The sequence below is a fragment of the Dreissena polymorpha genome, chromosome 6 (assembly GCF_020536995.1).
Source record: "Dreissena polymorpha isolate Duluth1 chromosome 6, UMN_Dpol_1.0, whole genome shotgun sequence".
NCBI lineage: Eukaryota > Metazoa > Mollusca > Bivalvia > Myida > Dreissenidae > Dreissena > Dreissena polymorpha.
The window spans coordinates 65661443-65685259 of NC_068360.1; the positions used below are offsets into that span (position 1 = coordinate 65661443).

Here is a 23817-nt window from a genome sequence, read left to right on the forward strand (position 1 = left end):
AGACCTCTAGATGATACTTTATAACAAATATGACAGCCATCAGTTTTGCAGTTTAAGACAAGATGAAGAAGATTTTTAAAAGGTTTTCCATATGGTTTACACATACAAGTAAAACTGGTGATCCCTAGGGCCAGGCCACTTTGGACCCTAGAATTGTTATAACAATTGTTGCAGGAGAACCTAAATGATGCTTTATACAAAAAACGAAAGCATTTGGACTTAGGTTTTAGAAAAGAATATTTTCTTATTTAAATTTTTCCTATATAAGCCTACATAAAACATACAATTTTTTTTTAAAAAGGTTAGTTTTTACCCTATGGGCATAATTTCATCAACCAAGAGGACCATGTTTATAATGCGTTTTGGCCCCATGACCTTATTATTCAACTAACTCACATGATTTGAACAATTTTCATATAGAAACAACCAGGGGAACATTTGTAAAAAGTTTGAACACATTCTGTCAAGCAATTAAGGAGGAAATATCATTTGAATCGCAAGTTGACTGACAGACACACACAACACTACATTACAGATTCACTGGCCAAATAGACTACAAAACAATTTTAATTACCAAAATGTTAAACATTTGGGGTATGCAGTGTCACAGGAGATTTGTAAATTTATCAATTAATAATTCCTTTTTGGCCCCATGACCTTATTAATCAACTAACTGAAATGATTTCAACAATTATGATAGAGGACCACCTAAGAAACATTTGTAAAAAGTCTGAACATATTCTATCCAGCAATTTAGGAGAAAATGTCATTTCAATATCAAGTTGACTGAGACACACACCACACAACATTACAGATTGATGGACATTACTTACATCATGGTATCCTTATATCTCAATATGAGCTTGTTGTGATCAGGTGAGCTGAATGATTGTTTTTCTTTCATCCCCCTTTGCATATGCCATCACCTTAACTTTGTATAAAATAATGTAATTTTCAAAAAGGATAAATAACTCCTTACATAGTTGGGTTTTGCTTTATTCTAAAATTCTCCTGCAGACAGTAAGAGGAATAACAAGAATATTGCCAAGCAATAAAAGTCCCCTACCGGTGAAACTCCACCATTTTCAGCAATATTTGTAGTTTATTTGTTGCCATTGCAACCAGAATTCCTAACGTAGGAACACAATGAAATGACGTGCATAATCTCCATATTGCAATCTGTCCGTGTTTCAAGTTTCATGACAAAATATGAAGAACTGTGAACGTTATCGCAGGATCCAGAAAAGTGTGACAGACTCACAGACACATAGACTCACAGAGCGCAAACCCTGCCCTTCTACCTGATTAACTTCCTAGACTAATGAACAAGAGATGTGTTTATCAGAAACACAATGCCCCCTACTGCGCCGCTTTGATACATGTTTTTTTACCATTGACCTTTAAGGATGACCTTGACCTTTCACCACTCGAAATGTGCAGCTCCATGAGATACACATGCATGCCAAATATCAAATTGCTATGTAAAGGGACATAGAAGTTACGAGCATTTTTCAAAAACGCAAAACATAAATGCAAAGTGTGACAGAAGGACAGACCGACGGACAGATGGACGGTCTGATCACTATATGCCTTCCTTCGGAGGCATTAAAGTAGGGATGAGTTGTTAATTATAGATTCAATCTGCATTTCTAACTGACAGATTTTGAACTTTGGGTTGTCTTTGTTGTGGGTTAAAGCTAGAGAGCCTGAAGGAAACCACACCTGTCTGGTATGATTAACAACAACCAAACTCACATGCTTCCAGAAATGAGAATTGAACCCGAGTCACCTAGGTGAGAAGCGCCAGTACAAACCACTGTGCTACCCAGACAGCCACATCAAACCATTACTCATTAAGTTACAATTTTGTCACAAAAGGAGAGCACTGCAAAGAGTGGTCAGACTGATTTTGTACAGAAACGAGAAAAAAACACTATTATCATCCTTAATACAAACACAAAGGAAAATATGCAACATATGCATACACTACAGAAATACATGGATTTACAACTTTAAATCAAAACATATTTCTTTCAAATGCTGTTGGACTGAAACAAGGGCAGAGAACCCACCTATGCATGTACAACATACATCATGTCCAGATTCCTCTTATTGAGGTTAGCTGTCAAGCACAACATACCAAATGTACTCTACTTGTACATGTTGAACAGTCATCACTATGCTGGACATGATAACAGATATCAGATAGGTTTTATCTGACCTTCTTTATTATATTTTTTTAATAAATCAGGTCACTTGGAGATGTTGTAATGTTTCATATAAGGTCAGTAGTAGTTAATATCCAGTAATCTAATATGCTATTGATACTTTTAATTTTATTTACAAACCATGAATCATTTCAGGATCATTAAGAAGCCATGTAACTTAAACTAATGTACAATGTGCTATCAAGAACATCTAAAAATATATCAATGTCTTAAACCCATAGTACAGTCCACTCTCGTTATCTCGACATCGGATATCTCGATATTCTCGATATGTCGAAGTAAGCTCAATGTCCCATTTTTTTCCTTCTTTATCTTTATAAATAAACATCGCTTATCTCGATTTTCGTTATGTCGAATAATTTGATATGTCGATATAAATTTTTGTCCCGAGTCCCGATTTAACATGTATTTACTGTGGTTTATCTCGAAGTGCGAATAACTTTCCCAGTGTCGGCAAAAGGTGAGAAACTTTTTCTTTGATACTTCACCGTCCCGCTCGCCCGGCTGCTCCCGATACTGTGCGGTAGGAAATCGATCCGTTAATTGCATCAATGATCACACGTGTGTAATGTCGTTAGCAATTAAATCTTGATTAAGGCCTGTCACTTTAAGTGTCACTTTAACATAAATTAACTGCAATTAATACACAGTCTGCCGAAAGGCCGAAAGACTAATTGTTTTTTACAAACAACATTCCAAAATGCATTGAGTTATATTTTTGCGTATATACACCGTCGTTTACGCGACAGTTAAGAAAAATTATAACTGCATGTGTTCATGCAATTCTGTTATACTTAAAACGTCATTTTAAGCATTTAAATAGAAAAATTATTCGTGCCTCGTAAAACGCGTATATATCAGGAAGAGAGTATTATGCCACACGGTGACGGCTTTAGTTAGATAACTTAGCAGGTATTAAGATGTTAAAAACAAGGTAAATTTTCGTCTCATTTTTTCTTTGAAAACGCCTAATCCGATATCTCGAACTCTCGTTATCTCGATATTTTTTGTTGTTCCCGCCGACTTCGAGATAACGAGAGTGGACTGTATATTAATTATTTGAATATTTATTTATTCATAAGCTGTCAAAGAAAATATCACCAATTGATTTTTTTTTTGTATTATAAGATTTTTATAGGGTTGACACAACATTTGTTTCAGGGTTTTTCCCACTATTACAAAGCAATGTTACTATTTATTTTGATACAAACGTTTAACACCTCAATTACCATACACTTCACAACCTGAGAATGCAAAAGATTTTTCTTTTGTAAGTCATCTACATGTAAATGTTTAATTTAGTGATAAGATACAAAGAAATTTACAGATATCTAAATAATCACATGAGTGCAGATCAGGTGATACTGGTTCAAAAATCAGAATGTCATTTTATTCACTTGGTTATGAGTGAACGTAATGAACAAGTAAAATGGCTTCCAATTTTGAGACTTCAATTCATAGGGGATCAGATTTGTTCTTTGACTTTTCTTGTAACACTTGTAAGGGAAATGATAGAAACACAGAGGCTGAATTTTACTGCGAGGACTGTTGCAAGATTTACTGTGGCAAATGTTTGGAGCACCATAACTTTCTTTATCAGAAGCATGTAACTTTGGACAAGAAAAACATCAGTAAGTGGCCAGTTTCTGATGCAACATTTGATGTTCTAGAGCAATGTGAGGTGCACAAGAACAGGAAATTGGAAACATTCTGTGAGGACCACAGTGAGCTGATGTGCACAGTATGTCATGTCTACAATCATAAGTAAGTAGTATACTAAATAATTGTTTCCCTGTTTAAGTGCTAGTACTGAGTGTACAAAGTTTGAAAATTGTTAAATTAAAAAAATACACCCTAATCTGGTTAAAAAAAATAAAGGTTGAAGTTGCTCATGTCTTGAATGCATTTAAAGAGGACTTCCTTTTCAGAAAATGCAGCCATGTTGTTCTCATAGCTGATAAAGTGAAAGACCTGCACCAAAAAGGGGAATTCAAGCAGTTGTCAGCGACTCTTGATACTTTACATGAACAGTTGATTCTGAAGAAAGATGACTTTGAGGAAAGTCTAAAGTCCCTGGAACAAGCCTACAATACAATGATGGAAGAAATCAATGCTTTACGCAAGGCAATCAATGATTCTTTGGATCAACTGGAGAGGAATACCATCAAGGAGCTAGACACACAACTGGCTAAATTGAAAACATCTATTCAAACTGATAATGCAAACTGCAATGAGTCAATCAAAAAGATGAAATCTGTTAAAGAAGATTGGCTTAATATGAAAGGCAAAAGTGAAGCAATCCAAATGATTATTTACAGAAAATGCTTGGACATATCTGTCAAGACCAAAGCAGTTTTACAAGAAATGACAGACGAGAATGATATAACACTGAGTTTTACACCTGAGCCAATCATCCTTCAAACCATGGCCACTCTTTCAGGATTAGGACAAATACTCACAGAAAACAGAGTAACCAAAGAGACAAAACCTGAAGCATGTTGTGCACTACCCAGCAAAAGTGATCCTGAAATCCAATCAAGTGAAACCAACAAGCAAGACCTGGTTACCAGTCCAGTATCAGGAACACCCAGACAAGCAGAAATTGCAAACCAAACAATTGCTCTTAACAAACTAGATACAATTTCCAATCAAGCATCAGTACCACATAAACAGTCTCATACAGTAAAATCAAGTTCATCAACCCGGTTGGTCCAAAGATATCTATCAAGTGCACATGACAAGTCTGATCCAAACCAAGTCATCAGAATAAAGACAAGTAAGAATTATAATGTGGCGATAACGGAGGATTTTTCATCATTTAGTTGCTCTATATCAGGTATCTGTGAGATAGGTACTGGAGAACTCCTGATCACAGACAAAAACAATAGAAAAGTTAAGCTGTTGGACCAGACATTGAAGGTTGTTGCCCACTGTGACTTGCCTAGTCATCCCGTGTCCATATGCAGCATTGACTCTAGTCTTGTGGCTGTTGCTATGAATATCAAAGAGATCCACTTCATCAGAGTGACCAATCTTCAGCTGGTAAAGGACAGCACTATGGAATTCCAACATTTTTGCCGTGGAATTGCCCATCACCAGGGCAATCTGTTCATTACAACAGACAATGCCCTGTACCAATACACTGTGGATGGAAGACTCATGCGCAAGCTGTATGAAGACACAACAGAGAACTGTAATTCTTACTAAATATATTCATTCTGCATGCCCATACTGATAAGACAATTTTTTCTTAACAATATAGTTATTCTGCATGAGCAATTATTCTACTATAATTGAAATTGAGAAGCAATCAATTTCTTATTATCTTAAAAAACACATTTGTAAATAAGAAAATGAACATATCAAACGAGGTCATAATAGGTAGTGGTTTTTTTTGCAATCACAAATACATACATATTCAAATAAAAAAGTATGTTCCCCAAAAAATGTATGAATAATAATACAGGCAAAAGAACATAACTCTGCATTGACAGCCGATACACATTTTTTTTTACATACATATAGACGTACCTATGCAAATTTTTCCTGACTGCTTCATCTATTTTTACCATGATATATCCCTTAATATTTAAGCAACATAAACACACTGACAAGTGCTAAATCAATTGTATAAATACCTCAAGAAAAATATACAAATGACAAATTTTGTAGAAAATTGTACTTAATATTTTCAATTTTACACTTTTCTCTGCAAAAATACGTTTTGTTAATGTCATTTTGTGTTTCTTCCTGTTTCTCTTTTCCAACCTTAAGGGGGTGTAAGACATAAAATAAATTAGTTCATTACAAGCAATGATAACTTTTCCCAAAATCAATTTCACCAAATATAACAAGTCTGCTATGTATTGCATACATCCCGATTAGTTTTAAATTCATTACCTTTTATCAATTTTATATCTTATTGTTATGATTATCTTCATAAGTCAATAAACACTTAATAAACAAGAGATGTGTTTGTCAGAAACACAATGCCCCTTAATGCGCCATATATTTGACCTTCGACCTTGAAGGATGACCTTGACCTTTCACAACTCAAAATGTGCAGCTCCATGCGATAACATGCATGCCAAATATCAAGTTGCTATCTTTAATTATGCAAAAGTTATGACCAAGGTTAAAGTTTGTGACAGACAGACAGACAGGCCAAAAACAATATACCCCCGATCATTCGATCCTGGGGCATAACAAGTTTGATTTGTTCAAAACATTAAACAAGTGCCTAGAAGTGTCCTCGTATGACATCAGGCTAAACTAGAGCTTTGTCACAGACGTGACGAATACCCCCACATGCCGCATTGACACAGAATATTTTGCATGTTGTCTTCACAAAAAACAGCGGACACCATGCTCAATGTTTAAAACGCACTTAGTGACCCTGTGACCTAGTTTTTGACCCGGCATGCATGCCCATGTTCGAACTTGGCTTATACATCATCTAGATACAACTTCTGACCAAGTTTGGTAAGGCTCGGATGAAAATTAGAGAGCATACACCATGCTAAATGTTAGAAACACCCTGAGTGACCCAGTGACCTAGTTTTTGACCCGGCATGACCCATATTTGGACTTGACCTAGACATCATCTAAACACAACATCTGACCAAGTTTGGTGAAGATCGGATGAAAACAACTTGAATTAGAGAGCGGACACTTAATACAGACCGACCGACAAACCGACAGACAGATAGCTCACTCATATATATCTCCCTTAAACTTCGTTTGTGGGGGTATAACTATTGGTTCGTAAATTTATGTTGCTATATACAAATGTCATAATTCCAAGATGTCAGACGATGGAAAAAAAAGAATTCATAACTCTAAGCAAAAAGGAAGCGTACAATCAATGCATATCATATACATGTAATTAGCATGGATTAATGAAAAGCATGTGTATTGAGAATATGCTTAAGATAAAAAACAACTAATTTTTATTGGAAATGTCTGGAATTGTGTATACACAGATTAACATGCATATTCTGCTTTATTATTTTTGTCTCTCTGTAAAGGTTACTGTATCAGCATTTAAGTGAAAAACAAGATAATGAAAGGTAAAAACATTACATATATTAAGTATGTATGTATGTTTATAGGTGTTAACCCTTACAGTGCGGGAACCGAGTTGTGAAGGCCTTTGCAAACAGTTTGGATCCAGATGAGACGCCACAGAACGTGGCGTCTCATCTGGATCCAAACTGTTTGCTATTCTGATAGTATTCTGAAAAAAAATCGAAGAAAATGCTAATTTTAGAAATTCAGCAGACGACATTTTAGCAGACGACAAATTTCCCAGCATGCAAAGGGTTAATATTTCCTCCTAAACTGCCACTAATGCGATATCATGTTTTCATACAGATTACAGCACCACTTATTTCAATAACATAGTTGCCTCCTGTGCAGTGAGTCCAAATGGAGAGAGGATATATGCGACTATTTATTCTAAGCTGGTCACACTGTCCAGGGATGGTACAGTGATCTCCACACTGTCTGACCCTGCACTGATGTGGGGGGGATACAAAGAATATATCAAACCTGGCCTCCATGTGACAGACACAGGACAGGTTCTGGTATGTGGAGGCTGGTCCAACACAATCATCCAAGTGGACACAGATGGGGGACAGAGACTTGCAGATGTGGTCACAGAGAAGGATAATGTGAGAAAACCAACATGTGTCTACTACAGTAAACATACAGGAATTCTAGTTGTGGGAATGTCGGGTAATGATTGCATTTTGGTGTTCAGCACACGCTGAATCTTTGATTAGTTGATATGTCATGATTTAAATATTCATTGTTTACATATAAAACAGTATTATGGGAATATTGACTGTTTGGGATAGAAGATATTCAAGAAATTAACATATGAAAAGCGTTCCCATGAAAAAGCACTGTTGTTATAAATTGTATTTTATATTATTGTTCACAATTGTATCTGTGAAGTACTGTTATAAATATTGACTTAATAAGTCAATATGTTAAGTATTGTTTGAACTCTTATATTAGCACGATATTAAATAAAAGTGATCATCAAAAAGAAAAAACAAGAATTTAGCCTATTTTACAAAGATGCCCTGCTATTTGCAATTGACGATTGAGTGGACAGACATAATGAGAATTATTTGTTTAAATTAACGAGATGAAAAAATGCCCTGATGCACTCACCTGAGACATTCAGAAAATTAATTGTGTCTTGTTCTGATAAAACTGGGCATAATACATGTGTGTAAAGTGTCGTCCCAGATTAGCCTGTGTAGTCCCCACAGGCTAATCAGGGACGACACTTTCCGCCTAAACTTGATTTTCGGTAAGGAAGGACTTCCTTGAAACTAAAAATACCATTAAAGCGGATAGTGTCGTCCCTGATTAGCCTGTGTTGACTGCACAGGCTAATCTGGGACGACACTTTACGCACATGAATTAAGCCCAGTTTTTTCAGAACAAGACACAATTGATCTGCTTTTTGATGTTTGTATAATATATGTGGCTTTTGACAAAGCATTTTTACACTTTATGCAAAAGATTTAATAAGGGAAGCGATACAGTTGTATTAATATCGTAAATGTTTTTCCCAAGTTAGAAAATAACGCAAAGGATCCTGTTTGGCCAACCGTTTTGAATCATAAAATAAAAGCTGGAACATGTACTATCATGTCATATCAGGAAAACTGCGTCACCTCATTCCAGCCATTTATCTTATATAAAAATGTTTAGACTTTCTTGAGAAATGTATGCTCATATACAAATAAAAGTTCTGAAGCCAGTTGCATGATGATTGTGAGTAAACATGTGATTTCTTGCTGTTTTTATTAAGTCTGAATGGGCTAATCTGGGACAACACAGGATTTTCTTTAAGAAGAGACTTTCTTTACAAAAATAATTCCATTAATGCGGGAAGTGTTGTCCATTGTTAGACTGTGCATACTGCACAGCCTAATCTGTGATGACACTTTACGCGATGCATTAACCCAAGTTTTCCAAGATCATTACGCATATGTCAAGATTAACTAACTTGTAACTGTATGGTTAGATTAACAATCATACAGCTTGTACCACAGGCTGTTTAGAGTGGTACAAGGTCCTCTATGTAAAATACTGCTTATGCTTGCTAAAGAACACAATACGCCAAAATTAATATAACTATGACAGTGTTTTAAAATTAACAAGAGATTGCCAAGCAATGTTGTCATAGTAACCAGAATTCTTGACATAGGAACAAAATGAAATGACATGCATAATCTCCATATTGCCATCTATCCATATTTCAAGTTTCATGAAAAAATATGAATAATTTTTAAAGTTATCGCAGGATCTAGAAAAGTGTGACGGACAGACAGACAGACTGACAGACGGAGCGCAAACCATAAGTCCCCTCCGGTTTTACCGGTAGGGGACAACAAGCATACAGCACCTGTTAAACAAGCCATATCTACTTACCACAGGCTGGTTTGTCAGGCGTACAAGGTCCTGTATGTTATAGTACTGATGCTTCTCAAAGATCTCAAACAGTTTGTTCGTTACCACGTCCCGCTCATCTCGTATTCTCTTCCCCCCTTCTTTAATCTTCTTTTCATGCTCAATCTGAAACAGAAATAGTTCATACAGAATGTTTAGACCAGGAAAGGGAAATAACTTATTATCAAACAAACTATTCCGGTGAATGTTCAAAACTACATCAGAACAAAAGCTTACCATCAAATGTTTACAACTACTCTGGAATAAAATCTTACTATCTGTTGTTTATTTTATTACAAAATACTAGAGATGGCAAAATTATTCCAATATTCGAATATTCGATTGAATCCTTAGTATTCGAATGGCAGAGTTGGCATTCGAGTATTGGCAAGTTTAGTATTTCAATCGATTTTGTGCTTTTAACATAATAACCCGCAAGTTGCTTACTAATTACAACAATAACAACTGATTGCCAATTGAAATCAAAAGGGATTAACATGTTTGATAGGACGTTTGACGTGTCAAACTGATAGCGTGCTCTTATCAGCGTCGATTGTGCAGTCGCAATATACACACCCAAAGAAAGGGCCTCAACTTGTGTTTGTCAATATGCTACCAATTAGGGTCTTAAAATGACTAGCGAACAATAGTTAACATGGTGTGATCACGGTTTGAACAGCCATTAAATGTTTGAAGTTGACAAATGATATAAATGTGTGTTTTAATAGAAAATATGCAGTCATCACTAAAATTCTTTGCGATGTATTTTGCATAACCTTTTGAAATGATACTTTTTTGTTGTACACACACACACATGTTATCGCCATTATAAAATTTATGAAAAAACTCAAATGTTAATGATTACAATTCTATGACTTGTTTTTATCATTTTATTTGTGTCCGATTTGAGTGTCAGTCATAGATTAAGTTCACAACGATAAGATAACTCTATAGCAAAGTAAACACAAGCAAAAACCTTCAAATATTCGATTGAATGGATTTGCGGGTATTTGAATACCGATATAGGTATTCGATGCCATCCCTACAAAATACATTTGTTTTTGCCATTAGATCAATAGCCATGTTTTATTTTATTTTCATTTTTATTTCGAATCAAAGTTAAAATTACAAAATCTGATCTTATCTTTAATGTTAACAAGAAATGTGTTTAGCATACACGGTTGCCCCTGCAGAATGCGCCTTTACACATAAATTAGTGTTGTAAATTTATTATTTTAAACAAAGAGTAAAAAAATTAAAAAACTTCAAAACCTTTAAAATATATAGGATAAAGAGTCAAAACCTAAATATTACTCTATGCAATTTTTTATGGTGGATATCATCAATAAAGGGAAAATGATCCCACAGGCTTCACTCCATCCATGAGTACATACATTAGCGGCATGGTTGCTGACTGGCTTGTAGGTTGTGACCACACCTGTGATCTGCTTGATTTCACGCTTGGGTTTGTTGGAATCCTCCACATGACGTCTGCAAACAAACAGTTTTGAGTGCAAAACTAATGTATCGTAAATAGAAATGTGGAGAAGATACATCAGTTTCACAGTAAAACCCTCAATAGCTGCAATAAAAAGTATAGAAAATACATGTTACACAGATTGCCATAGATGCCAAAATCCTAATTTAAGTGGAAGCATCATGCATGAATTACTGTGAAGACTGCATATAATGCAACTTTATAGTCTCTAGTTTATATCATTAATGTACTGCACCTGTTGACTATGGCAAAATTTTAAAACAATGTTTCAGTATTAAGAGAAAAATTAGGTGTAAGTAGCTACGTGTACACTTAATTTATGGCAATTCTTTATTTTCAAAACTTTGAAGAAAATGTATTCACGAATGCGGTCATTACATTCTTCTGTAAGAACACCTTTTGTCCTTAGTTTTCCCCAGACCACGGTTAAATGGGACCTACTTCTTGAGCTGCATGTAAGAACACTTTTTATCCATAGTTTTCCCCAGGCCACAGTCAAATGGAACCTACTTCTTGAGCTGCATGTAAGAACACTTTTTATGCATAGTTTTCCCCAGACCACAGTCAAATGGAACCTACTTCTTGAGCTGCATGTAAGAACACTTTTTATCCATAGTTTTCCCCACACCACGGATAAATGGGACCTACTTCTTGAGCTGCATGTAAGAACACTTTTTATCCATAGTTTTCCCCAGACCACAGTCAAATGGAACCTACTTCTTGAGCTGCATGTAAGAACACTTTTTATCCATAGTTTTCCCCAGACCACGGATAAATGGGACCTACTTCTTGAGCTGCATTTAGAACACTTTTTATCCATAGTTTTCCCCAGACCACATTTAAATGGGACCTACTTCTTGAGCTGCATATAAGAACACCTTTTATCCTTAGTTTTCCCCAGACCATGGTCAAATGGAACCTACTTCTTGAGCTGCATGTAGCTCTTGTCCACCACAGGCTGACACTCTGCCCTCTGTATTACCTTCCCCTCTATGGCAATACGCTCTGTTATCTCGGCTGCTGTGGTACCCTCACCTTAAAAACACAAAAGATACGAGTCTCACTCTGAGAAAATGGGGCTTTAGGCATGTGCGTAAAGTGTCGTTCCAGATAATCCTGTGCATTTTGCACAAGATAATCAGGGACAACACTTTCTGCTAAGACTGAATTTTCGTTAAGAAAAAACTGCCTTGAAATGAAAAAAAGCCATTTTAGCCGAGCGGGTCTTACCTGATATGCCACGGGTCGTACCTGATATGACAGGGGTCGTACCTGATATGCCACGGGTCGTACATGATATGAACGGGTCATACCTGATATGCCTCTTGAAAGGGTCGTACCTAATATGAACAGGTCGTACCTGATATGAATGGGTCGTACCTGATATGCCTCTTGAAAGGGTCGTACCTAATATGAACCGGTCGTACCCGATATAAACGGGTCGTACCTGATATGAACAGGTCGTACCTGATATGAACGGGTTGTACCTATTATGAATGGGTCATACCTGATATGAACGGGTCGTACCTGATATGCCTCTGCCAAACGGGTTATACCTGATATGAACGGGTCGTACCTGATATGAACGGGTCGTACCTGATATGCCTCTTGAACGGGTCGTACCTGATATGAACGGGTCGTACCTGATATGAACGGGTCGTACCTGATATGAACAGGTCATACCTGACATGAAAGGGTCGTACCTGATATGAACGGGTCGTACCTGAGATGCCATGGGTCATACCTGATATGAACGGGTCGTACCTGATATGCCTCTGCTGAACGGGTCGTACCTGATATGAACAGGTCGTACCTGATATGAACGGGTCGTACCTGATATGAACGGGTCGTACCTGATATGCCACGGGTCATACCTGATATGAACCGGTCGTACCTTATATGCCCCTGCCGAACGGGTCATACCGGATATGAAAGGGTCGTACCTGATATGAATGGGTCGTCCCTGATATGAACGGGCCGTACCTGATATGCCTCTTCAGACTGCAAAGGCTAATCTGTGATGACACTTTCCACTCATGCATAAGACCTGTTTTTTCCAGAGTCAGGCTTATATACGGGTAGATATTTGCAATAGTAGATTTCAGCTAGATTTTAAAAATAAAAATGACCCCTACTCTTCTGACACTTTGTCAGGTAAGTTCCTATGCAAATAACATTTGGATCACAAAGACGCCAGGTGTGGTGGTGCCATGGTAATGACAGCATTTAAATACATTGCATGAGAATAGCTCAACAAACTTGTTGACTTTTATGCACACCAACCAACAGACTGACTGCACTTCCAAGAGACTGACTGCACCTCCAAGAGACTGACTGCACAACCAACATGATGACTACAATTTACCTGCTCTCATACATTGATAAGGAATAATAAAGGTAAACAAGAGTTTTTAAAGGGATCTTTTCACGCTTTGGTAAATTGACAAAATTGCAAAAAGTTGTTTCAGATTCGTAAGTTTTCGTTTTAGTTATGATATTTGTGAGGAAACAGTACTACTGAACATTAACCATGCTCTAATATAGCCATTATATGCATCTTTTGACGATTTTAAAACCTAAAAATTATAAAGCGTTGCAACGCGAAACGATTGAATAATTTGGAGAGTTCTGTTTTTGTCGTTAAATTTTGTGAAACTACGAAGATTGCTTATATAAGGTATAAAATACGCCAAGAATGTGTACTCGGCGGAATAGCTCAGTAGGTTAAAGCGTTTTTACTTCAGGACTCTGGCAGGACTCCAGGGGTCACTGGTTCGAAACCTGCTCCGGGCAATGTTCTTTTCCTTTTTTTAATTTTTTGCTTGATTTTTCACTGGAGATTTTACGATCCAATGTTTAAATTTATCATAATAAAGCATTTAATGAAGAAGTTAAAAAAATGCCAAAATCTGTGAAAAGGCCCCTTTAAAAGACAGAGTGCTCAACTATTCTTTCCAGTTTGAAAGTGTACATTAAATTGAAGTAAATTGACATAACAACTAGGAAGACATGTTTGAAATTCAATATTTGCAGTAGTTAAAGAGGTATAAGAAAACTTAAACCTTAAGATTAATAAATTACAAGAAGAAAAATGGCCATAACCACTTAACCAAGTTTTCAAAAGTTTACCACTTACTTTGATTTCATTTATTTGCAACCCATTGATAATCAGGGACAACACTTTCACATCGTGTGAAGTTTCAATTGAATAACGGCAGTAGTAACATTTATATAGAGATGCTCCACACAAACCTAAACTGACACCAATGCATGGGTGAGTAGTATAGCTAGGACTATTTGGTGACGAGTCAATGTTATTGAAATTTAAATTTTATGCCAACTTTCTTGATAGCACTATCCAAAACTACTAATACAATAATGTGATTCTCTGTCTAAACCAAAAACAAAAACATTTTTATTTTGTTTGCAATATGCAAATACTCAATTAAAGCTGTGTAATCCAATGAGCCTTCCGAACTTAATGCAAGTGCGTAAACTGTTATTCCAGATCAGCCTGTGACATGTCTGCACAGGCTAATCAGATATGACAGTTTTGGCCTAAAATGGTTTTTTGTTTAGAAAATACTTCCTTTAAACGAAAAACTCCATAAAAGCATGGTGTCTTCCCAGATTAGCCTGTGCAGACTGCACAGGCTAATCTGGGAAGACACTTCACCAACATGCATTTAGCCGCATTTCCACAGAATACTGAAATTACATATTTCTTTACTTCGGTCATTTTGTTACTGAAATAGGCAACATTGTTAACATGTACATATTCAAAGTCAAAAATATTATTTTCTTGGATATAAGTTTTTGTTTATTCTTGTGTCTATGTATATACCTTTGTTCTCTGAGAAGACAACCAAGTTTTGGTTCCCTACACCAGTCAACTTGAACTTGTGCTCCTTGGGTGTGGCGGTCCCTCTGCCGGGAACCTGTACCTGAGCCTGGGCCTCATTCATGGAGAATGTCACCTCGGGCTGGGCACCAGGGATCCTGAAAATAAATGTTAACCTTTTTATTTTACCTTGATTGCATTAAAAGCCAAAAGCTTATTGAAACGCCCTCAAGTCTGTTTCCTGGGTTGAACCAGTACTTGATGTCTTTGAGCGAGATCTAAAGAACACTCACACAACATTTTTCCAATCAAGGACAGCATTTTCCCCCTAAACTGGATTTTTCTTTAAGAAAAGACTTCCTCTACACACAAAAAATATTAAAAGTGAAAGGAATCCTCCCTGATTAGCTTGTGCAGACTGCACAAGTTCAAAATTTAATTGCTAAAAAAGGTCCCATAACTCTGGTAATATAGAACATCTATGAACCAATACATAAAGTTGTGCAAGTCCATATGCTGGGTGAAATGTTTGCAAAGTTTCATTCCTGTAGCACCAATACTTTTTAGTTCTGCATGACACATACAAATCAGACAGACCAGAACAAATGGACAGATAATGGTTAATCTCACCTTCATAAAGTAGGATCATTAAAAAAACTGACACAATTTTATATGCACAGCTTCATGCAACAAGGACTAATGAATGATAGTTATCCCCACGCTTTTGAAAAGCGTGGGAATATTGTGGTTATCTCCAACGTCTGTCTGTCCGTCCACTATCTCCTCCTACACTATTAGCACTAGAACCTTGAAACTTACACACATGGAAGCTATGAGCATATGAGCGACCCTGCACTATTTGGAATTTTGATCTGACCCCTGGGTCAAAAGTTATGGGGGTTGGGGTGGGGCCGGGGCAGAGATTTTTACTCATTTTTTTAGGTCATTTTACTATGATTTCTTCATTTCTACACCGATTGTTTTCAAATTGATACCGAACCTCTCTTATGACAATACGGTCAATCTAAACTATGCATGGCCCCATTACCAACCCTGGGGCGCCCCGCCCTCATAGGCCACGCCCATCCAAAATTGCTGTTAACTATAATTTCTTCATTTCTGCACGGATTCACTTCAAATTGATACTGAACCTCTCTTATGACAATACAGTCAGTCTCAACTATGCATTGCCCCATTACCAACCCTGGGCTGCCCCGCCCACATAGGCCACGCCCACCCAAAATTGCCTTTTACTATAATTTCTTTATTTCTACAACCATTTACTTCAAATTGATACTGAACCTCTCTTATGACAATAAGGTCAATCTCAACTATGTATGGCCCCACTAACAACCCTGGGGCGCCCGTCCACATAGGCCACGCCCACCCAAAATTGCCTTTTACTATAATTTCTTCATTTCTCAACCGATTCACATTTAAATTGATACTGAACTTCTCTTATGACAATACGGTCAATCTCAACTATGCATGGCCCCATTACCAACCCTGGGGCGCACCTGGGTCAAACATGCGGCGTGGGGATACTTGTCGGCCTCTGCCGTGCCATTTCTAGTTTGAAGATTGTATGCTGAAAAGTGAAGTTATTTCTCACACAATTTTGTACCCATAGCAGGCCTTTTCCGCCCTATGCCACAGGTCCGAATATGGGCCCCATTCCCAATGCAAATCTGGTTGTTTTTTTCCCAATTAATTTTTTTTCCCAATTCCAACTTCCAAGGGTTGCAAAGTTGATATTTTTTCGGCTGCTAAAAGTCATAAGTAACGTTACCTTAATCCGCAAACTAAACGTTGGAGAAAACCTGCTTGTTTTGAGCCTGGCTTTGTTTCGATCAATAGTGCGCGCACTGTGCAGGTAATCATTAATCATCAAAATGGCGTCTCCCAAAGCAAATATTATGTTGCTAAAATAAGAAAACAAGATTCCAAAAATACCCAAACTATTTTGTCCCTTTTCAACAAGCAAAAAACAAACAAACAACATCAGGTTAGGTTAGTAAAAGAATGCACCAAAATATTTCTAGTAATAAAGGAAGATCGTTATAAACGATTTCTGTAATTCAACAACAAGATGCGACATAGGATATTTTATTTCGATATCTGAAATTGATTAAATATCGATTCATTTGTTTGTAATTGTGTAATAAAATAACTTTTATATTCTTCTTATTTTAACGCATTAAAGCAGTCCTAAAATCTTGAAGGGATCTTTTCAAGGTTTGGTAAATTGACAAAATTGAAAAAAGTTGTTTCAGATTCGCAAATTTTCGGTTTAGTTATGATATTTGTGAGGAAACAGAATTACTGAACATTTGCCATTGTCTAATACAGCCATTATATGCATCTTTTGACGATTTAAAAACCTTAAAATTATAAAGCGTTGCAACGCAAAACGATTGAATAATTTGGAGAGTTCTGTTGTTGTCGTTTAAATTTGTGAAACTACGAAGATTGCTTATATAACGTATAAAATACGCAATGTATGCTTGGCAGGATAGCTCAGTTGGCTAATGCGTTTTTACTTCAGGATTCCGGGGGTCACTGGTTCGAGCCCTGCTGCGGGCTACTATTGTTTTCCTTTTTTAAATTTTATTTTTGATTTTTTACTCGAGCTTTTAAAATTTAATGTTTACATTTATCAATATAAAGCATTTAATGACAAACTTCAAAACATGCCAAAATCTGTGAAAAGGATCCTTTAAACATGCATGCATTATGCCCAATTTATATTTTATTAACATACACTGTAGGCATGGTAATGTACACTTATAATCACAAATGTTTATAATATTTTGTAAATTTTAATAATATGGTTACAAAATAGTCGTTATTGACCACTTAACGGCTTCCTTTAAATATACAAAACACTATTATTAACATAAAATTATTTTTCCCAATTGAGCCAGTTTTGCGAATTAATTTTTTTCCCAAAATGGGATTTTTCACGACATGAAATTCCCAAAATTCCAGAGTTGCGTTTTCCCAAAATGGAGCGGAAAAGGCCTGCATAGACAGATGGACATACAGACGTTCAAGCATAGTGAATCAACTTTATTCCTGTTTGATTTGTTGCAGTTGGGTATAAAAACAGTTAATCATACTGCTACATGGATATCTGACTGTAACAACACTGCATAGTCTGGGATCATCCTAGACCAAAATTTTAGTAAGAAGTGACTTCTCCTTCCAATTTTATTAGGGAGAAGTGAGCCGGCCTTTGATCAAACACGTAAAGGTACTTTAATACTAATGTTTCACAATTAATAAACATACATATATCTAAAATAAAATATGCTGAAACACGAACTAAACATTTTACTTTAAACTGCCATGATGTTATAGAGATATTGCTCTCCTAAGAACTGTAAAACATGTGTTTGTTTTGGCCAAAATACCCATCTCATTAATATGTTATAACTACTTAAGCCAAGAGCCTGAGGATGTAGGATAAAAGGAATATAGGGCAGAGCCCTAGCATATTGTTCTTTTTTTTAGACTTTCTAGGTGCAATTTTGGTTAGTAGATTGCAAAATATTGTCAACCAGACCATCCGTAATACTGAATGTTTATTCGTCATTCTATAAAAATGTTATTAAGAACGTCAAAAATAATTAAAATCGTCGAACCATATCTGAAAACAACTGTCCGAATACATGTCGATAAACGTCTTTTGCACATGAAGTAAAATATGCATATCGTTTGACTACAGAAAAGGAAAACCAGTCACCTGTAACCTAGCAAATATGCAATCAATATATTATTTGGTTGACATGTTGCTTTAAAATATATTATCGCAGTGCTTTACTTTGCTAAAAGATAGTTTAAAATTGCAAGATGGCGGACATTAGCAACATTCATAGATTGTACGGTTTTTGGACAGTAGCGAAGAGGTTTCATCAGTTACTGCTCATGTCAGTGCCAGCCGCTTACCAATCAGGAATCAATCAATAAAAGACCGGGCAATGTCTCATGGTGATATGATAAACGCATAACAATCAAAATACAAATACTATATTTTCTTAATGCTATATTTTATCCCCTTCGGCACAATAAGTCACTATAAAGCAGTTGGTTATTTCTCTTTGATTTTTATTGCATATGCACATTTTTAACTGAATTTAAATTGGCAATTGATCCCAATTAATTCCGCATTATGCACCAGTCTCAATTTGCAAATTAGACTAACGACAGAGAGTAACGTGTACTCTTAAAGGGGCCTTTCACAGATTTTGGCATTTCTTGAAGTTTGTCATAAAATGCTTTATATTGATAAATGTAAACATTGGATCTTAAAAGCTCTAGTAAAAAATCAAGAATAAAATTTAAAAAAGGAATAAAAAGTAGCCGGTACCAGGGCTCGAACCAGTGACCCCCGGCGTCCTGGAGTTAGTCTGAAGCAAAAGCGCATTAGCCCTCTCGGCTATTCCGCCGGATATACACAAGGCAAGTATTTTATACCTTATATAAGCAATCATTGTAGTTTCGTAAATTTAAACGACAACAACAAAACTCTCCAAATTATTCAATCGTTTCGCGTTGCAACGCTTTATAATTTTTAGGTTTTCAAATCGTCAAAAGATACATATAATGGTTACATTGGACTATGGTAAATGTTCAGTAATACTGTTTCCTCACAAATATCATAACCACAGGTGGAAGTAACGTACCCAGGATAGTATTTTTCATATATATATATTTTTAGGAGCCCAATATATTCAAATAAATATATAAAATCATGTTTAATGAGAAAAAAATTGACAAAGAGCCATGAAAAAAAAATCCCCACCCTCGGATATTGGAATCATAACAAGGTCATTAACTAGACTTTATTATAGACCTGTCTTCGCGGGCCGCAAAAATGTCAAAAATAGCTTTAATCCAAAGCATCCCTTGATCCTCCTATGGGCCATTGGACAACCTTTCAAAACAAGTTTACTTCAAAAATATCTGTCCAGCCGTTAACTCACAGTCGGTCGAAAACCGAGCAATATTTCGAGTCCGTTTGTCAACCCGAATAACACTCTGGATCAGCAGACGATTTATTTCATAAATCAATCTCTGGGTTAATGGTCGCCATCTTTCGAACTACTTTCAAAAGTACAACAACAACAATAACAGTAAGACAATTTTAATTGCGAAAAGTTGAAAAATTGAGTACATGTGTCGCGGTTGTTGAGTGGAATAGTGTTATTTTCAACTGTGTACGAAGCATTTGAACTGGTAGTGGAATAACCGAATTGTTGGTGGAAATGGAATTTAAAAATATATCTAATAATTCATCATCGTGTAGAATTATCATCAGCATCATTTCTGTGGAACATTGCAATATTCAAAATACAAGTGTTTCATAGCTATGGTGCTTTTGACATAGTTCACTTACCATCAAGATTCATGCACACAGGTAAAGTAAATAATTGAATTTGTGCAGAATGTTTATTTTTTACAAATTATTATTTAATTTTACCAATTTATTTTAGATAGATTGCACTGAAACTCAAAGTCTAAAGCTTAGTAAGACACTTAAGCCAGTTTTCTGAGAAGAAACAATACTTGTTCAGAGTATAGCAGGCTCATGCGGCCTCTGGTTTATTTATTTGGCCTCGGCCTGTAACCTGGGTTGCTTTGATTTCAGGTGTTTAGCCCCCATATCAACAAGGCTCTCAACCCTATAACTGTTATTCATATTGTTTAAAGATTTTGAGAACCCTCACTTGGTGCCAGTGGGGATAAAACAGGGACCTTCTTATAGCTAGATGAATGCATCAAATATGCCAGCAACACTTTATAATCAATAACTTTATTCTTGATGATTCTGTTCTTTTAACTACATTACTAATTTACCAAAACAATGTGAAACACATTTTTATGCCCCCAAAGGAGGGCATATAGTGATCGCACTGTCCGTCTGTCTATCCGTCACACTTTGCATTTAGGTTTCGAAAAAATGCTCATAACTTCTATGTCCCTTCAGATGTAACATTCATATTTGGTATGCATGTATATGGACAAGGCCTTCCCATACACACACAAATTTTGACCCCTTTGACCTTGAACTTAGGGTCAGCGTTTAGGTTTTGAAAAATGCTCATAACTTCTATTAAAACGTTTATCGGGGGCGTATGTCATCCTACGGAGACAGCTCTTGTTTTTGCTACTGTCCTCTGCACAAACCATGATATATCTGCATATATGCATCCAACCAAATCAGCTAAACTATTTGTCACTTAATTACAGTAAACTTATTGCATGTTTACTTTTCAACAATATATATATATATATATATATATATATATAATTATATATAACAGATCTTGAAAAAAACACACATCAAACTTCAAATTGTTTTAGTAAATAATAGGCTTTAATTGGTATTGTGACATTGACACCACTCATGCATGCGACTATACAATTATACAACTATGGGACACATTATTTATGAGAAATTCCAATACATCAACATATCGTCTCAGATTTAAGGCAGATAATCTAGTTCTTTTTTGCTGCCATTTTTACTATTACACATTTTATGTTATGATGCATTGATCTTGTTTCTAAATTAACCAAGCAATCATGTTAAACTTGTGAAGAAAGATGTTGTCTGATAAATAATGAAAATATAATCACTACAAAGTGAACAAAATTCAGTTGAATACTGTGACCAAAGAGCAATTCAGATGATTTAAATTAAATACAAGTAATATGAAAGTCTGCCTATTGGATCCCAGTTAAGACTTATTTGTCAAATCTGCACATTGGCCATGTAGAATTGGGGACTAAATACCATCAAGTTATGTAAAAAGGAGCAGGGTATAGCACGCTGCTATTGATCTCTTGAGCTTTCACATGAATTTTACGGGTAATTTTCATACAACAAATGATATTATATAGTGTAATGATAAAGCATTATGAGCACAAATTATATCTCTTACTAGTGGTGCAAAAATCATTTAAGTGTCACATTTCAAAAGAAAATTTATACAAAAAGGTAGTATTAATTGTTAAAACGTAATAAAAGGTTATTTCAATTCACTAAAGCATTTAATTACAAGAACAAGTGCATTTTATTTCCATTACAATACATGTAACAGTATTGGCATTGTATTTATCTGCATTTGATGGGCATTTAATACACTTAAAAATGCAGACAAGACACACTTCTAACAGAAACAAATGCATTTTTTTCTTCATTTTTCCAGCATTAATACTCTTCAAGTGTATTTTTTATCATCCCAAATACACTTTACCAGGAAAAAGGTATGTTAAAATGCATTTTTAGTTTGTTTTAAGTATATTTTCAAATGCATTAAGACACTCTTTTGCAAAAAATGTTTAAAAAAACTTTAAAAAATTAAATATACTAAAGTGTAGTAATAATTAAAGTTTTGTATGAGCATCAAAACAGTGTCAAATACATACCAGTGCCTATTTAGTAGCAGTAGGCCTTATATGGTCTACTTGTGGTAGAAATAATGCATTTTGTATAATACAACATAAATTAAAAAATATAGCTGCCCATACAGTTCAATACAATGTTCAATTAACTACACTATGCAAAGTTGAAATATGACATCAAGCTTGGAATAATCTTTTCAATAATGTATAATATGCTGTTTTAATTTATAAGTGAAATAGACACTTGCATATAAAAACTGATTTTACATCAAAACTGAATGTTTAATTTGATTTTTAGCTCCACTGGCCAAAGGTCCTGTGTCCATCGTGCGTCCGTGCATTAACTTTTCCTTTAAACATCTTCTCCTAAACTACTGGTCCAATTCTGATGAAATTTCTTAGAAATGTTACTGGGGTGAACCTCTTTCAAATTTGTTCAAATTATGCCCCTGGGGTCAAATTTGACTCTGCCCCGGAGGTTACAAAATTGAAAATTTGCTTATATAAGGCCTATTTTGTAAAAACTTTCAAAATCTCCCGTCCATAACCATTGGGCCTAGGGCTATCAAATTTGATATGTAGAGACATCTAATAGTCATCTACCAAATTTGTTCAAATTATGCCCCTGGGGTCAAATTTGACCCTGCCCCGGGGGTCACAAAATTGAACATATGCTTATATAGGGTATATTTTGTGAAAACTTTACAAATCTTCTCGTTCATAACCATTGAGCCTAGGGCTACCAAATTTGGTATGTAGTGGCATCTTATAGTCCTCTACCAATTTTTTTCAAATTATGCCCCTGGGGTCAAGTTTGACCCTGCCCTGAGGGTCACAAAATTGAACATATGCTTATATAAGGCCTATTTTGTGAAAACTTCAAAAATCTTCTTGTCCATAACCATCCGGCCTAAGGCTATCAAATTTGGTATATAGTGACATCTAATAGTTCTCTACCACTTTTGTTCAAATTTAATCCCTAGGGTCAAATTTGACCCTGCCCCGGGGTCACAAAATTGAACATATGCTTATATAATGCCTATTTTGTGAAAACTTAAAAAAAATTCTTGTCCATAACCATTAGGCCTAGGGCTACACAATTTGGTATGTAGTGACATTGTATAGTCCTCTATTAAGTTTGTTCAAATTATGCCCCAGGGGTCAAATTTGACCCTGCCCCAGGGCCACAAAATCAATTATATGCTTATATAGTGCCTATTTTGTGAAAATTTTTAAACTCTTCTTGTCCTTAACCATAAGGCATAAGGCTACCAAATTTGGTATGTAGTGACATGTAATAGTTCTCTACCAAATTTGTTCAAATTATGCCCCTTGGGTCAAATTTGACCCTGCCCGGGGTAACAAAACTG

At 35.8% G+C, this 23817-nt stretch overlaps 1 protein-coding gene across 1 annotated transcript in view; it reads right to left on the reverse strand.

Annotated features, from left to right (window-relative positions):
- Positions 1-23817, reverse strand: part of LOC127834386 (general transcription factor IIF subunit 2-like) — a 52425-nt gene that overhangs the window by 21293 nt on the left and 7315 nt on the right. Inside the window, exons 3-6 of the mRNA XM_052360202.1 lie at positions 15041-15195; positions 12120-12231; positions 11093-11189; positions 9681-9824 (exon numbers count right to left, since the gene is read on the reverse strand). Coding sequence (XP_052216162.1) covers positions 9681-9824; positions 11093-11189; positions 12120-12231; positions 15041-15195 — 508 coding nt within the window. The remainder of the gene's footprint in view (positions 1-9680; positions 9825-11092; positions 11190-12119; positions 12232-15040; positions 15196-23817) is intronic.